General features: G+C 41.4%; 1 protein-coding gene across 1 annotated transcript in view; it reads left to right on the top strand.

The window, feature by feature from the left end:
• Positions 1-221: 221 nt before the first annotated feature.
• UBE2U (ubiquitin conjugating enzyme E2 U) overlaps positions 222-18,534 on the top strand; it is a 62,050-nt gene continuing 43,737 nt past the window's right edge. Inside the window, exons 1-6 of the mRNA XM_043963632.1 lie at positions 222-690; positions 4,793-4,874; positions 6,650-6,742; positions 7,450-7,547; positions 11,328-11,454; positions 16,336-16,411. Coding sequence (XP_043819567.1) covers positions 625-690; positions 4,793-4,874; positions 6,650-6,742; positions 7,450-7,547; positions 11,328-11,454; positions 16,336-16,411 — 542 coding nt within the window. The 5' untranslated portion in view covers positions 222-624. The remainder of the gene's footprint in view (positions 691-4,792; positions 4,875-6,649; positions 6,743-7,449; positions 7,548-11,327; positions 11,455-16,335; positions 16,412-18,534) is intronic.

The following is an 18,534-nucleotide window of genomic DNA, read 5'->3' as shown; positions in this document are numbered from 1 at the left end:
CTTCAGTCAGTTGGCAGGACAACGGCCTTGGGGCTGCGTAGTCGCCTCCTTCAAAGAGGGAACGTTGGACGATTGGCCTCGGTGTTGGGCCTGCCCGCCTTTCCCCCTCACTGATTGGAGAAGGCGGAGCCTTCAAGTCCCGCCCACTAGGTGTTGCTGGGGCAACCATCCCCCCCAGCAACGCCCGCAACACAAATCCACCACGGTCCAACGAGCCCTCCATCCATTACCACTGATCCATCAGCACCTGTGACCTGTGTCTCTTCCAGTAGTAGGCACACACACTTGGGGATCCCTCCTCGATGTCCTGTGGGCGGACACACCCCTAGTCGGGTGCTGCGGTCTCTCGGACATCACCCCCTGACCTGCGCTGGGAACCCAACCGCCAGTAGAGCTCATTCGCCACCAAGGTGTATGCCAGACACAAACATCCTTGGAATAACAATCCTGAGTTCAGGAGAAGCGGAGCCTTCGTGAGCCCCCGGAATGGGACGTTTCTCTCCCTAGGAGCAGTGAGAAGCCCCTCATAGAACAGCTCTCCGAAGCGCTTGTAAGGACACCTGCCCTTGAATCAGCTCGGGAGCAACGTGTGTGGGTAGGCGCCCGCATCCCTGCAGCCCCAGCATGCATTGCAGATCTTACTTGTTGCTGGAGAAAGAATTCATGGAGCTCCGAGAACAAAACCTATTTGTGAGTAGGAAGACTGGGGAAAGGAGGGGAAGCGGAAGCGGTGTTGCTGGGAAAGGGGTGCAGTGTTGCATGTGGTGATCAGTTTTTTAAAAAATCTTGAAGTTTTTCCTCTCGCCTTCATCGTACAACGGAAAGAACATAGACTTTAGCGTCATCAGACCTTGTTGCTACCTGTGTGACCTAAGACAAATCACTTAAACTTTCTGGGCTTCCCTTTCCTCATCCTTAAAATGAGGAAGTTCAACCAGATGGCCTCCTAAGTGCCTTCCAGCTCAAAATCTCTCATCCTGTGTATGGTCCTTCACAGTTAGAGCTGGGACCTGTGGGTGGAAAGGCTCTTCAAGACAAAATTACAAAGATGGGTTGGAACTGTCCATCCATGGACTCCCACAGGAGGTAGTGAGTTTCCTGTCACAGGAGGGTAGAGAACCCTTCCTCAGGATCCTAGTTTTGAGGTTTGCAAGGGACCTCATAGGTTATCTCGATCTGATGAAAGCACACGAGGGAAGGCTCTTTGTAAATTGGACAGTGCTATCTGAACGTGAGCTATTATTGGTGTTATTATCTTGTAATCCAACGTTCTTGTTTGACAAATGAAGAAACTGAAGTACAGGGGATTGTTGTAGAAGATGTATTGTGTGGTTGGTAAATTATTTTTACCTCTTGCAGTACAAATGATTCAGTTATGAGTTGGACTATATGATCTCTAATATCCTTTCTAGTACTAATATTCTTCACGTTCTATTCTAAAGTGTTCTTAAATTGATTATTTTGGACCAGAGTTGTGATTTTATTGGAAGCTGCCAATGAACAAATTCATGCTACAAAGGCATATTGGCACCTGCATTTCCACCTATAGTCTTTTTTTTTTTTAAAGTGAGGCAATTGGGGTTAAATGACTTGCCCAGGGTCACACAACTAGTAAGTGTTAAGTGTCTGAGGCCAGATTTGAATTCAGGTACTCCTGACTCCAGGGCCGGTGCTCTATCCACTGCGCCACCTAGCTGCCCCCTCCACCTATAGTCTTAAGAGTAGCCTAGGGAAGTGAGAGGTTAAGTGACTTAGCCACAGTCCCACAGCTACTTTTTGCCAAAGGTAAGACTTGAATCCAGGTCTTCCTAACTCCAAGGCTGACCTTCTATCCACAGAATCTGCTGCCTCTCCAGTCAGGGATGTTGTGTTTAAGCCTTATCTGAATGTACTGAGCACTTGATTTCAAGCATTTTGTCTATTATATTATTCATCTAAATTGTAACACATGTACCTAAATGCCACTCCACACATTTAAAGACCTCAACTCCATTAGACCCCAAAACAAAGTAGATGATGGTCACCGGCAGCCGTCAGACAATAGTTGCGGAAGAAGAAAAAAAGAGGAGAAGGAGAGAGAGAGAGAGAGAGAGAGAGAGAGAGAGAGAGAGAGAGAGAGAGAGAGAAACACTGAGAATGAAAAAGGAAGGGGTACATTGGCGGTCATCAATTAGAGTGGGAAAGCCCTCCAGTCCAACCTCCTCCTTTTACAAATGAAGAAACTGAGACCTAGAGAGGTGAACTTTCTCAGTCAGTTGGTAACTAGCATTTATTAAGTGCTTACTGTGTGCCAGACACTGAGCTATGCAGTGCCAGGCTAAGAGGCATGCTGGCATATGAAACCACGTTGTATGACTCAACCCAGTACTTTGTCCAATGCCTCTTTCCTTTGCTCCAGAAACAGCCTCCTTCTCTTTAAGGGGATGACACCAACAAGTACCTCCTTGTTGTCCCTGTATGGGGGTAGTGTACGGTCTACCTAATCTGGTGTTTTAGAGTACGGCATCCATCAAGGCTATGAGCAATTCTGTTATTGTTACTGACCTCAGGATGGTGCTCGAGGAGTCCAGAAGGTGGCAGAGATCAATGCAACAAGCGGGAGTTTGTTGGCTCTCTGGTGTAAAAGAACATGAAACGTTTTAACTTATGTGATAACACAAACATCACTACACTTTGAAATCACAGCTTCAGGAGGTAGGGAATAAATGTAGTACTTTCATTTTCAAGATGAGGAAACTGAGACTGAGCAGTGATTTACTTAAGTTGTGCAGGTGATATGTGTCAGAACCAAGATTTGAACTCTTTTCTCCTGAGTCCAGTTTAAGTTCTCAGTACCTTCGTCAACAATGATCTATGATAAACGAATCTATGGACCAGATAGCCCAACATAGGGAAAGCACTTGGGAAGCCTTTAGGTACTCTCTAATGCCAACTCTTATTAGTAGTAAAACCTTGCATTGTGTGGAGCTCTCAGTCACTTAAAATATCTAGAAGACAGCCAGGTGGATAGCGGGGGATAGCATGGAGTCAGGAAGACCTGAGTTCAAAAACAGCCTCAGACACTCTAGTGTCTGACCCTAGGCAAATCACTTAACCTCTGTCAGCCTCAACTTCTTCAACTGTAAGATGGGGATAATGACAATTCATTTCCCAGGGTGCTGAGAAAATAACAACAACAAAAGCAACAAAAATAATGACAACTAATATTTACTCTAAGCTCTATATAAATTTGTTACATGTACACTAAGTGTATTACAATTATTATCCCATTTGATCCTCACATTGCAAATGTTAAGGTGCCCTATAAATGCTAGCTATTATTCTCAGTGTTTTAAAATCTAATTGTCTTTTTAAAAGTTTTTAAAATGTGTTCTAGTTGGTAAGCTATTTTTACTCTTGCAGTACATTTACCCCGATTTAAAGAGGAGTTTGGTGAGGGTTTGAGAAAAAAAAGTATGCTTTTTAAAAAATCTACTTGATTCTAACTTCATCCATCATTCACCATAATTCTGAATTTTGCGTGATTATATATTTTTCCAATTCATATCATTTTAATAGTCCCTTTTGTCATTTACTTGACCTTTGGCAAGTTAATTAGCCACTCTGGGTATCAGTTTCTTCATTAGTGATAAAGGTATTAAGTCACCTGGTCTATAAGTCCTCTTCCATTTCTGAATTCATCATCCTACATATATGACAGTGCTGGGGATACTCAAATTCTTCAATGGTCCTTGGATCTCATCAATCTGGGATTTCCCTTTAAAGATACAAATTACAACACATCCATGTCTACCCATCCTTTGTGACTTACATGTTGCTCCATATTTAGACTAGGTGGTCCAACCAACATTTTTATTCATCAAAAGAGTACCAGTGAAGAATGTTGGCTTTCCCCTTGTCATCTCTTGCTGTTGCCTCTCGCCCAGGCACTGGGAATACAAAGACAAAATCAAAACAGACCTAACAGACCTTGTCCTCAGGATGTTTACAATCTAATCCTGAAATATCTGAATTGGAATGCAGTGTGGTACAGGGAAAAGGATGCTGCCCTTGGAATCACAGCTCCTGTGTTTGAATCTTGGCTCCACCTGTGTGTCCTTTGACAAGTTATCTACCCTATTTGGGGTTCAGCTTTCTCATTTGTAAAATGAGGGGGTTTAATTAGATGACCTCTGAGGATTCTTTCAGCTCTTGATATACCTATAACAATGTTAATATATAGACTCCTAGATGACAGAGTAGATAGAGTCCTGGACCTGGATTCAGGGAGACCCAAATTAAAATCTAGCTTCGTATCCCTACTACCTATATAGTAAGTCACTTAATCTCCATTTGTCTCAGTTTTCTTATATGTAAACTGGGGATAATAATATCACTGACCTAAAAGGGTTACTATGAGGATTATATAAGATAATATTTGAAAAGCACTTAGCACAGTGCCTGGCCCATATGTAAGTTCTATAGAAATTTTAGTTATTATTATTATTGACAATTAATAATAACAATAATTAACATTTTATAGTGCCTTGAGTTTTGCAAAGCTCTTAACATATATCACTCATTTAATCCTCACAATAACCCTTTGAGGTGGGTGCTATTATTATCCCCATTTTACAGATGAGAAAAAAAAAGGGCTAAGATCTATTCAGTGATTTTCCGAGGGTCATGCCGCCATTAGTTATTTGAACATAAACATAGAGACAAGCCAGAGCAAGTCACTATGCATCATTTTAACATTTAAACACTTGCGGTTTTTTCTAATTGCTTTATTTGTTTTTTCTTCTTATTGAAGGGCATAACTGTTACTCCACTAAGTAATGATTTGCTCAAATGGCTAGCTGAAATTGAAGGCCTGAAGGATACGATTTGGGAAGGTTTGTGATTCTTATTAAGAAATAAACACACCTTCTAAGTTTTATTTTTAAAACATATTTTATTGCTATCTATGGTTACTATGTCATAATCATTTTAAGTCCTCTCTACACATATAGGAAAATCAAGCAAGAACCTGGGATGCTACTACATCTGACACTGTACCCAGCCTTCTATTAGAGTTGGTTCTTGTCTTTCTGGGATGAGGATTGGTGGGAAGAGGACAGGGACATATGCTTTGTTATTTGTTGTGTGGGACATTCAAGGACTTTGAAATTACTCAGAATTCAAATTCTTTTTAGCGATCTTTTCTATTCTATTGTCATTGTATATATCAGTACTAATTATTTAGCTCTACATCAGTTCATACAAATCTTTCTGAATTTCTCTGAATTTCTCATATCTGTAATTTTTCTCTGCATTTCCTTCATATGCCATAGTTTTCTTTTTTAGTCATTCCTTGATGGATAGGCACTCAATTCCTTCCGATCTTTCCTAACACAAAGAACTCTGCTATGAATATTTTGGTTTGTGTTAAACCTTTGTTTCTATCCTTGACCTCCTCATGGCGTAGGGATAGGGGTATAGAACTCCTAGGTCTACTGGTAGCATTTACTAGGTCCACTGGTGTGGACAGTTTAGTCACTTTCCTTACATATTTCCAAAGATAACCAGAACAATCAGATCACTCTACAGTTATGTTAATGGGACACATGTTAAACATGTTTTGTGAGCAGCACACCTCACTGGTCATACGAGGGAGCAGCAATGTTTGGTAAGAACAAGTTCCTCCCTTCATGGAGCAAACTACGGAACTTTGTTTCTGTGTATGCAGAACACATCACCCCAAGTCCCAAGTAAAACACCAATGAGGTTCAGAAGGCTCCACTGCATAGTAACAAATAGCATACTGTAAAATTAGAAAATACCATAATACTTCAAAGCATCCATTATGTCATCACTGCAGATGTTTCCTCAAAGAAGGAAAATACAAATGCAGCAATGCCTTCCTGTCCTGTGCAATTGCTTTGTCAATGGATGTCTCGCCAATATGGTGGGTGACTTCCTTCCAACCTCTTGATGATGCATGAGTAATAGAAGTGCTATCCAATGACCATCCATTTCTCTTTTATATGGCTAACATTTTTTTCTTTCTTTTCATGTATTTCTCTGATTGCAGTCATGAGAGATTTTTCACCAGGATTTTCAAATGTCATGAGGAAATTCTAACAGCTTTATGATAAACACTCATGTCATTTGTACACAATTTAGATCTTGGCGATGTCTTGGCTTTGCTCATTACATTAAAAAAAATCTCAAAACTGCAAATCACATTCAAGACAGATTATTACTTTTTAGCCATCTCGGTGAACAAAATCTCATAAGATTGTTGATCTTCTTCTATAGTTTGAGCTATTTTTAAAAAATGATCATATTTTCTTTCTTTTGAACTCTGAATTTAATCATTAACAAACACGAACATTTTAATATACAGAAAAGAACAAGAAAAAAGGGTCCTATAAGAAACTAAGAACTTTTGTTCTGTGCTATTTTCCTAAGTGTATGTTAAGTCGAACCCAGTTGTAATAAAATCACCCTGTTTATTTTTCCCTCTTCTGGGCCTCTTATCCTTTCTCTCTGTGTATTTTGGGGACTTTTTCATGAAGGGCCCACAAAGGGAACAGTGAAAGGACAGAGTCATTACACTCTTTTACTGGAGAAACAACATTTATAGCTAAGTAGATTCCATGGTGTAACTTTTGTTTCTTTATCCCAGGATTGACGTTCCCGCTGTTAATGAAATTTTCTGTGAACTACAACAATGTCCCTCCAGTTGTGGCGTTTAGTACTATTCCCTTCCACCCCAATGGTAAGATCCAGATGGGAGAGGACCAAGCAAATCCTCTGCCCTTGGGACTGTTCCCTTGTCACCATTTACTACTTGTCTTTCCAAGTCCGTCCCTTTTATACTAGACTAAGGCTAGTTCTTGGAACCTCTGATCTAAATGATTGCTACAGTCTTCCAACTGGTCTCCCTACTGCAAAATCTCAGCTTACTTTCCATTTCAATTGACATTCTGATCTTTAAGCGAAAATCCCACCAGGTCACTCCCTTGCTCCACCAACTAATTTGAGGGGCTCCTTCTTATCTCTGGTTTCACACAATTTGGCTTTTCAAGTCCTTCCTAACCTAGCCTCATCCTATCTTTCCAATCTCACTATGCCTTACTCCTTTCCCTAACGTGGACGGCCTTTGCCCATCTCCCATCTCTGCCTTTGCCTGACTCTCTTGTATCCTTGCCTCACAGAATCCCTCTATTCTTTCAGGCTGGAGTTTAAGCACCCCTTGTGCACGGGGCCTTTCCTGACCCCCCCCCCCCACCCCAGTTCCCTAAAGAGCTTATATTGAACAGGCATGTGCTCCCATAACCACGATTCTCCTCAAGAGAGAAAGGATTGTTTGGTGCTTTGTATTTGCATGTCCAGCATCTGGTACACTATCGAGCACAAAGTAGCTGTTTAATCAATGCATTTTATTGATTGTTGACACTTTCTTTTGTTTGTTTTTTCCTAAAGTTGACCCTGAATCTGGCCGACCGTGTATAGATTTTCTAGATAGCCCCAATCACTGGGATAGTAACTACACACTAAGTAGCATCTTACTTTCTATCCAGGTAAGAAAAGACTAATAGAACTTTTCCTTTAATTTTTCAAATTGTGATCTTACTAGTCACTTAAAGTATAAAAATATGATATTTAAGCCATTAAAAAAGTCTGTGGTCAGAGCACAGGGTGGGGCCTTGAATCTACATGGGACAAAATGGAAGGAGGGGACAATTTGCCAGTGAGGTATTGATGGTGATGAGATTGCTGGATGAACATAGGCAGCATGTTCCTGTCGCTACCTCTGCTGCAAGGAGCTACAAAGACTCATAGATTCCTAGAACTGGAAGAAGATTCTCTTGATTATCCCACTTTTTAGTCCCTGCTCTAAAAAAAATCACTTGGTATTTATTTTGTATGTATTGTTTGTTTGTTTTTGTTTTTGTTTTTTGTTTTTTGCAGGGCAATGAGGGTTAAGTGACTTGCCCAGGGTCACACAGCTAGTAAAGTGTCAAGTGTCTGAGGCCGGATTTGAACTCAGGGCCTCCTGAATCCAGGGCTGGTGCTTATGTGCCGCCTAGCTGCCCCCCAAAATAAGTTCTTAATAAATATTTATTGAATTGAATGATTAGACCATCAATTAAGCTTGAAAATGACCAAAAAAATCCTTTAGAGGATTTTAAGGAAAATAATCAACATACTATTTTTCCCAAAGGGAAAAAAGCATGGATCATAGATCATAGGATCATGAATTGAGAGTCTCAAGGGACCTTAGACATCATCAAGTTGTGTGACCCTGGGAAAATCACTCACTCTCTCTGAGCATCAATTTCCACATCTATAAAAATGAGGGTGTTGGACTAGATTCTCTCAGATCCCTTCCATCTCTAAAAAATCTGGGATCCTGTGATCTAGTCCAACACTCTCATTTTAGAAATAAAGAACATGAGGCACAGGTTAAGTTACTGGTCCAAGGTCATCCAGAGAGCAATTGTCAGGGGCACGCTTTCAACCCAGGCATTCCTGACTCCAGCTCCAATGGACTAGCAAATATGATTACTATATGCTAATCCCTTTGTTTCCTTATTTGCAAAATGAGAGGGGTTCTATTAGGTGATTGCTAAGACTCCTCTGAGCTATCTAATCCTACGGTCCCATTTCTTAACCGTAAAGGCATCTGTGAATGCCAGATATGATTATGGTGCACTATTGTTCAGTTTAGTTTTTGTTGTTGGTGCTTCTGAGTCATTTCAATTATGTCTGACTCTTCCTGACCCCATTTGGGGTTTTCTTGGCCAAGATACTAAAGTGGTTGGCCATTTCCTTCTCCAGCTCATTTTACTGATGAGGAAACTGAAGCAACTTGAGGGTGAAATGACTTGCCCAGGGTCACACAGTGTCTGAAGCTGGATTTGAACTCGGGTCGTCCTGTCTCTGGGCCTTGTGCTCCATCCACTGCACCACTGAGCTGCTTTCACTTTAGTAAGCAGATAATTTTTTATCATCTCTCCTCATCAGTGAAATGAGGAATTGAACCATCATTGCAACTGAGAGGATGAAACTGAGGTTCAGAGTAATTAAGTGATTTTCCCAAGGTCACATGACCTCTATAAGAGCCCTTCCTATTCTTGCTTTGTGATCCACCATGTTTTTCTTTGGGAAAAAAACCCAATCATACTGAGTATTTTTCTGACAAGCTTTTGCAGTATCTTCATTGTTATTTTCAAGTTTTCTTCCAGAGGCACTAACTATGCTTTTAAGTACTTTCAGCTAGTTGACTGAGTAGACTAACCATCCCCCCTCACTCCCCTGCTTACTCACTTTGCTGAGCCAACTCCCCTTTGTTCATCTATAATACCAGAGGAGCTTGAGCCACATCCAGAGAGCGTAGATTCCACGCTTACCTAGATTTATAACATTTAACTCTATTAGAGTAAATATTGCCTATTTAGTTAATTGTATCTTCATATATCAGATAATCACTCCCCCAGTCATGAATTCCCTCCCTCAACCTTCTGTCCCTTTGTTTCTAGAGATCAATATATGGTCAACTTACAGATGGAATTCCCTTCTTTTCAGGAAAACATGGGGGATTGTAGCAGAATGCATTTGTAATTGATACTTTTTCTAATACTGACTTTTTGCTACTCTTTTTCACCATTAAGTATCATTACTTAATGGTTGGTGTCTAGGTTATAACTGGGAGGGGGCAGTGAAGGGTCCTTGGAAAAGGGGATAGCTATAAGAATGCCAAATAAACTTTACCAGATGTGCCTCTCCACATCAGATAGCTGCTACTCTCCCTCTCTCCCCTGTTTCTTTTTAAAAAGACAAATACCCCAAACTGTCCTCTTGGAGACAAGTTTCGTCTGTTTCCCACCCACTTTGAAAGATATGTTCTCATCTATTAACATTTTTTTTTTATTTAAGCAATTATGATTTGCCTATTGGAAACCCATCTGAATCCATTTTCCAAACAGGAACACACTAATGACAGCAGAAGAGCTCCTAGAAGATAATTTTTCCCTTTGCTTTTGGAAAACCAGATGTTGATTTTAATCAGAGAAATATTGCCCTTATTTATATAGCCCCTGTCAGGGGTTAATGGAACCCCTGTCTACACTACAGTTCTTTCAATAGCTTCCACCATGACCACATTTTCTCTGTACACTTTTGCATGTTAAAATGCATGCCATATACAATTCTGAATTTTAGAATAAATATTTGCCTTTGGGACAGCCAAAGACCATTTTCTTTATGATGGAAAATGCAGCCATGGCCTCATTGAACTGATGAGTTCTTTTAAGGCTGCCAGGCAGTCATGCGATTTGTCCAAAAGATCTGCAATGGAATCTGTAAATAGCCTTTGGAGAGGGTTGAAGATACTCTTAAAAGGTCATAGAATGTAAGCTCCTTGTGGGTCAGAATTCTGTTTTGAACTTGAGGGTCTATCACATGGAATAGCTGGTACACAAAAGGAATTCCAAAAGTCTTGGCGAAATCCGATTGTGGAATGGAAGTTGGAGCAAATAGAATAATTGGTCACAGAGTCACATAATCTCAAATCTATGACCAGAATGAACCTGAGAGGTCATCACACCCAGCTCACTCATTTTACAGATGTGGAAACTGAGGTCAGGTAGGCGAAGTATCTTCACATCCATAGAATCACACTGTGACTAGAGCAAGGCTTCATTACATCAATTTAAAACTTTCATTTGAATAATAAAGTAATGTCAATCTTGTCTTAGTATAGTTGTATCCTCACATGCAATATAAAAGAGGTTAAGTATACAATCTGGCAAAACATTCCAGGTAAGGAAGCAAATGTGGGGGTTGGTAGTTCATTGTAGAAGAGGATAAATGTTTTTTCTACTTCACCGCAGAGGGCAGAACCAGAAACCATAGGTGGAAGGTACAAAGGGACCACGTTAAGCTTGAGGTTTATTGATATCAGAAAACAAGACAATTTCCTGTCCTAAAGTGAGATGGGAAATAATGGTTCCTCTTATTGGAAGTTGAATGGCCACTTGACAGGTAGGTTGTAGAGGAATTCTCAGTCAAGTATGGGTTAGACTAGGTGGTCTCTTCCAACTCTAAAATTATTCTATGATTATTGTGGCCCATCCTAATTCAATCCATTTCCCAAATAACCCATGTTAATTTTACAGAACATGGTAGAAGAAGAGCTTGTAAGTTGTTTTGCTTTTAATTTTTGGTTCGTGGATTTATCAGGATCAAATTGAGGCTTCTTCCATTTCCATTCCCTTTCCTCCCCAGCCCTGTTAGACAATATATTTATGCATTGGGGGTAAAAGGTGACTTAATCTGCTATGTATGTCTTCCTCCAGGTTATGCTTTCTAATCCAACAGTCTACAATCCCGTTAATCATGAAGCAGCCAGATCGATGATAGAAGATATAGATTTGTTCAGACAGCTAGCCATGAGGTCTCTCTACCATGGCCAGAGTTTGGATGGTAAATATGATGGTGGTGGTGATGACAATGAAAATGACAACATATTGCTTATTATTATCATCAGAGGGCAACATTTTAGTAAATATGTGTCAATAGGTGGGAAGCAATGTGACTTTGTGGTTTTAAGCCCTGAAATGGGAGAAGAACCTTTTTCTAAATCAATGGTGGCGAAATACTTTTGAGCTTAGTCTTTTTTTTCTCCAGGGCAATGTGAGTTAAGTGACTTGCCCAGGGTCACAAAGCTAGTAAGTGTCAAGTGTCTGAGTCCGGATTTGAACTCAGGTCCTCCTGAATCCTGGGCCGGTGCTTTATCCACTGCACCACCTAGCTCAGTCTTGCTGTCAATAAGTCCGTCAGTCGACAAGCATTTATTAAACGCTTAGTTCTAGATACTGTGTTAAGTGCTGATAATACAAAGAAAGACAAAAACATGGGTTTTTACTTCCATTTTAACTGGGAAGATAACATGGGAGAATATGGCCATAGAAGATATATTCTGTGTAAATGGAAGTTAGTCTCAGGGGGACAGTACTAGGAGGTACAGGTAGGGGTGGTGTGAGCATCAGGTTCTGTTCAGATAGTTCAATGACCTGAGTTTTGAGGGAAGCTAGGGAAACCAAGAGGTTGAGGTTGAAAGAATAATTTCTGATAAACCAATAAAGATTGTCCAAATATTGGGCCACAGGCCTGTTAGAGATGCAGAAGCATCAGTCGCTCCAGTTACACTAGAATGTTTGGGTCATGTCATGCTCTCACTGATAGGGACATTCCTTCCAGTGGTGTTAATTGTACTTCTTGCCAATCTGTGCTAGTCTTGTCTCGGTCCTCCCATTGGTCCTCAAGTGAAAATTGGCTGAATGTCTGCTAGTTTTTTAACCAGACAGTCTGGCTCAAGTATAGTCTGCCCTGTGATCCTCTGTCCAGCTCTGAGGGCTGATCATTCTGATCTCTATCTCCTTAACATTTCATAGCTCCAGCACAGAGCTCAGCTGATCACATAAGGGCAGAAACATGAGGGTGACATCTTGCTTTGAGAGAAAGGGAGTGTCCATTGTGGAGCGTGAGTTGCCTTGTAGCAGATTGCTTTAGTGAGTCCAGAAAAGTTGGACAATTGCTCTGGTGAAAATCCTATCCATATTCTGACAGAGGGAGGTAACAATTCAGTTTAATTAAATGGGCATTTCTTAAGCACATGCCATGTGCTACCAGTGACTTAGGAAGTAGTGAGCTTTTTGAGGCTGAGACATCCTGGCAGCAAGAGTGTTGACCATTTTTCAGAGCTTCTCCTGGTCAGATGCCCAAACTGTGTTAGAAATTGAACCAGTTGATGCCCAGTGTTCATTCTATCTCTTGAGTTCTAGGATTCTCTGCACTTATCATAGTTCCTGGCATTTAGTCAATACCTGATGACCTGACTTGACATTTAACCAATACTTGATGACTTTTTCTCTCAAAAATACATGGGAGTTTATTTACCTCAATTTCATCTGAAAAGTATTTCCAGAGCACCTACTGTATGCTGGGCATTGTGCTGGGTACTGGGGATGCAAAGATAAACATTAAACAGCCCCTGGCCTCAAAGAACTTACATTCCGTTAGGATGACATAATGTTACAAGAAGAAGTGACTATTCATAGAGAAGGTCTAATGTCTATGTGGTGTCCTGGGAAGAGTGTTGGATTTGGAATCTAAAGGATCTTGGTCAAGTCCTGGCTTTCACTTGTTCCAAATGGGACCAACTCACTTAAGCTCTCTGGGTGCCTCAGTTTCCTCAACTATAAAAAAGCCAGAGTTAGGCTAGATGATCTTGAAGACTCCTTCCATTTCCAAGTTTCTAATGGGACCATTTCAGCTCCATTCAGTAGGTAACTGCTGGTACCTGCCCTGGGCACTGCCACCATTCATTTCTGTTTCATCCATCATCAGCCAGCTGCCTGGGGATGTCCCCATTTTAAAAAGGTTCCATCACAACAAGATGTTGTGGGGAGATTTCAGTTAAGAATCTATCTTCTACTTTGGAGGCTTTGTGGGAAAATATTTATGCCTTTCTTATGTTATACAATTACCTCAAGGCATGGCACTAGTCAAAACTTCAAGGTCTTTGCTTCTAGGGAGAGATGCAGAGAAGTCATGGTGTGCAGAACTGGTGACAACACTTTTCTCTTGATCCGATACTTTGCGGAAGCCTTTGTAGACATAAAGGGCTCTTTGCAATAAATTTTAAAGATTTGCTTGGACAGACTCCGATGGGAACTGCAGTATTGATAGAGGCCTTCGTAATCAAAGAATGGAAGGGCCATTACTAATGCAGTAGTAAAAATGAATCGCATTATATACTGTGGAAAATTCTGGGGTACTAGGAAGGGTGGTGGGACTATTCATCTCCAGCTCTTATACCAGGATTGTCAAACCTATGGAGCAATCAGATGCGCAGAGGAGACCAGGAGCTCCTGAGCTCACAGTTCCTGAGATCTTAGAGGACCCCACATATTCTGCGGGCTTTTCCCCTTTTCAGTCAGATGCCTTTGGTGGGAGAAAAAATAAAAATATGCTCTCAATGACTCAGGAAGAGGGTTTTAAACTGGTCAAGGTTTAAAGATCTAGTTCAGAAGATTTCAGGCTAGGAGGGGTTTAGCAATTCATTTTTCAGATGAGAAACCTGATGCCCAGAGCAGATGGTTTGGTCACTTGTCCAAGCAGCAGATTTGAACTCAGATCTTTGAGCCCTATCAAGAAGCAGGGCTCTCTCCTGGTTTCTTTTTTTTTTTTTTTTTTTTTTTTTTTTTTTTTTTTTTTTTAATTTTAGTAGGGCAATGAGGGTTAAGTGACTTGCCCAGGGTCACACAGCTAGTAAGTGTCTGAGGCCGGATTTGAACTCAGGTACTCCTGAATCCAGGGCCGGTGCTTTATCCACTGCGCCACCTAGCTGCCCCCTCCTGGTTTCTTTCAAGACCCAGTTCTAGCATCACCATCTACAGGAAACCTTTGTGGGCCTCAGTCATGTCTGACTCTTTATGACCCCACTGGGGGTTTTCTTGGCAGAGATACTAGAGTCGTTGGCCATTCCCTTCTCCAGCTCATTTTACAGATGAGGAAACTGAGGCAGACAGGATTAAGTGACTTGCTCAGGGTCACATAGCAAGTACCTAAGCCTAGATTTTAACTCAGATTTTCCTGACTCTAGGCATGGCACTGTCCATTGTGGCACCCCCAGCAGCTGGGAGTGACTTACTATGTCCCCAGCAAACCCCCTCATATTTATTTTATATTTATGTATGTGGAGATACAGTTTTGTCTTGCTTGACAATCAGCTCCTTGAAGACCCGAGCTGCTTCACTGTCATTTGTGTGTCCCTCAGGCCATTAGTAAATGCTGACTGGTTGATTGGTGGGTTGCTTTCCTTACTCTTTCCTTGTACGTTATATATTGGCTCTCCACACTTAGAAAATAAAGGCCAGACACTTCTGCCTAGCAGCCAGATTCTCCATAGCTTGACCCTATATATCCATTCAACCTTGAAAACATGGGCATGTAGGTTTGATGTAAAGAAAAACATGGGCTACCTTGAGAGGCAGTGGGTCCCCCCTCCTCACTGGCGCTCTTGGCTGAATGACCTTTTGTCCAGCAGATTGCAGTGGATGATGGGAGCCCTTTTTTTCTAGGAATGTGTTGGGATCAGATAGACGGCCTCAGAGGTCCCGTCCAACTCTGTGATTTTCCATGACTCAAGCTTTCCTTACTCAAATCTCCACTCCTGCTCAATGGGCTTCTCCTTCTTCCTCAAACACACCTTGTGCCTTTACCAATTCTGTGCCATTTTCTAGAACTCCCTCTCTGCCTAGCTCCTCTACTTATTTAAAACCTGCAGAGTATGCGGGGCTCAGCTCCAGTCCCACCTACAAGAAACCATCCCTTATTGCTTGTATCCATTGTCCTCTGTCCCTTATTGGAAGTTCCAACTGGCATAAGGTACCTGCTAAAGGGTATGACTCACAACTGACCTCCATTCCCACCAGCTTTCACATTTACTAAGGGCTTGCAGGATTTTTTCTTGTTTTGTTCTAATTGATAGGTGTGGAATCAACAAAGATTTGAGACAAGAGCAATCCACCAGATTGAACCCAACCTATATAACCACATTATCATCAACTGAATTAATTTCAGTTAATCAATTACTACATGTACTACCTTGCATTATAAAATTAAAGAGAATAGAAATGAAAAAAGATGAGGCAAATATGAAATACTATCTGATCCTAGAATCAATAGGGAAACTACTGGAAATTATTGAGTTGAAAAGTGACATGACTAGACTGGTGCCATCAAGAAATAATGTTGGTGGGGGCAGCTAGGTGGCGAAGTGGATAAAGCACTGGCCCTGGATTCAGGAGGACCTGAGTCCAAATCTGGCCTCAGACACTTGACACTTACTAGCTGTGTGACCCTGGGCAAGTCACTTAACCCTCATTCCTCCCCCCCCCCCCAAAAAAAAAGAAATAATGTCAGCAACTGTGTGGAGGCTGTGTTGGGTTGAAGGAAAGACTTAAGGGATGGTGACCGGGTAAGAGGCCAAGAGAGAGGGGACTGAACTAGGGTGGTGTCTACAGGGATAGTGAGAATGGTATGTAGATGAGACATCACTATAGGTAACTGATTGGACAGTGGGAAGGGGTGGGGATTCAGGAGAGGGAGAGCCTCCCTCGAAGATTTCTCCAAGACACCGAAGGTCTTTATTTAACTGTTTTTCACAAATATGTTGGAGATTCACTACTAGGTTATGTTAAAATATTCTTCCCTCACTCATAACCTTGTGGTCTAATACATAGTACCTTCCCAAGCTCACTAATTATTGAACCAAAATTTCCATTATTTTCCATTCAGAGGGGAATGTTCGTGAAGAGCATCCTGCAGTCAGTTTCAATTTAGTAGAAGAAGGAACGCCTGGAGTAGCTGAAAAGTAACTATCTTCTTGTTGTTATTGTTTTCCTTCTTGTTGTTGTTGTTTTCTATATAACAGTTTTTATAAAGAGAAAGTATGACATAACAGCTAGAGACCCAGCCTCAAAGCCCAGAAAAGCAAGGTTCAAAGCCTGCCCTGACACTCTCTAGCCTTGTGACCCTGGACAGGACACCTCACTTCTCGTTGCCTCAGCTGATGATCTCAGAATTTAGTTGTAGAAGAGGTGCCCTCTGTCAATGTCCATGGGTAGGGTGCTTCCATGCCAGGTGTTCCCAACACTGATTAAATGTCAAGTCCCATCAAAAAACCAATGGTGGCATTTATTGTTATCTCCTTAAAGAACTGATGGATGTCTGGATGTCTATTTTCTCTTAGGGACAAATGAAGTTATTTAATTTGTTAAGAATGACCTCTGTTCTTCTGTAATACAGAATACCTCTGAGACTCAGGAAAGGGGACCCCAAACTTTTAAAATTATCTAATGTCCGTCAATATTAGTCAACAAATACTTTTAAACAAACACCTGCCACATGCCAGACACCCGTGCTCTACTCCAGGGATACAAAGAGAGGCAAAAGATAGTCTCTGCTCTCAAGGAACTCCCAGTGTGATGGGGGAGACAGCATATAGACAGTTATGAACAAACTCTAGAGGAGATAAATTGGGGGTAATCAACAGAAGGAAGGCACTAGCAGTAAGGGAGATTAGGAATGGCTTCTTAAAGAAGGTGGGATTTAAGCTGTGATCTGAAGAAAGCCAGGAGGAGATGAGGAGGGAGAGGCAACTAGACACGGAGCACTTGCCCAAAGTCACACATATAACAAAGAGCAGAGGCACGATTGGAACCTGGGTCTTCCACCTCCAGACCCCAAGCTCTTGCCAGTATGTTCATTTGAGCATCTTCAGAAATGTCACCAACTCTCTTGACTCTAAAATGTCTAATTTCCTCTGTCTGTCCTCTTCCTGTACCATCCCCACTCTACATATTACTTTCTACTTATCTATAAACATTCAGGGTGGGGGGCAGCCAAGATGGTGGAGAAAAGGCAGGGACTGGCCTGAGCTCCCCCCCCATACCCTTCCAAATGCTTTTTAAAAATTTTTTAATTTTTTTTTTTAGTGAGGCAATTGGGGTTAAGTGACTTGCCTAGGGTCACACAGCTAGTAAGTGTTATGTGTCTGAGGCCAGATTTGAACTCAGGTACTCCTGACTCCAGGGCCGGCGCTCTAACCATTGTGCCACCTAGCTGCCCCCCCCAAATGCTTTTAAATAATGTCATAAGACAATTCCTGGGGCAGCAGAAGCCACAAAAGGACAGGGTGAAATATTTTCAAGTCAAAAACACCTTAGAAGGTTAGCAGGAAAAGTCTCTTACACTCCTGGGTGAGAGTGGAGCACAGTGCAGCAAAAAAGTGTTTTGCTTCTAACTACCACCTCCTCCAGTCTTCCCTCCTATCTATCACCCCCATTCTCTTCTCTTATCCCCTCCCCCTCCTTCTTTACTGTAGGGTAAGATAGATATCTTTCTTTTTTAATTATTAGACAAAAATCCTCATCTTATAATATGCTGTTACTTTGTATACAATATATATTGCTTTGGATCAGTTTATGTAAGTCTTTCCAGGTTTTTCTTAGAGCATCCTGCTCATCATTTCTTTTTTTCTTTTCTTTTTTTTTTTTTAGTGAGGCAATTGGGGTTAAGTGACTTGTCCAGGGTCACACAGCTAGTAAGTGTTAAGTGTCTGAGCCTGGATTTGAACTCAGGTATTCCTGACTCCAGGGCCAGTGCTCTAGCCACTGCGCCACCTAGCTGCCCCTTGCTCATCATTTCTAATAGCACAACAGTATTCCATCACAATCACTCACAGTCATTCTCCAATTGGTGGGCATCCCCTCAATTTTCAATTCTTTGATACCAGAAAAGAGCTGCCATAAATAATTTTGTATATATAGGTCCTTTAATTTTTTGCTTTTTGTCTCTTTGGATACAGAAGTAGTAGTGATATTGCTAGGTCACAGGGGATACATGGGCATAGTTCCAAATTGCTCTACAAAATGTTTGAATCAGTTAACACTTCCACCAACTATGCATTAATATCTCATTTTACCCATACCCCCG

Source organism: Dromiciops gliroides, chromosome 4, assembly GCF_019393635.1.
Source record: "Dromiciops gliroides isolate mDroGli1 chromosome 4, mDroGli1.pri, whole genome shotgun sequence".
Classification (NCBI taxonomy): Eukaryota; Metazoa; Chordata; class Mammalia; order Microbiotheria; family Microbiotheriidae; genus Dromiciops; species Dromiciops gliroides.
The sequence above is the reverse complement of the archived record's forward strand: the minus strand, read 5'-3'. Positions and strand labels throughout refer to the sequence as shown.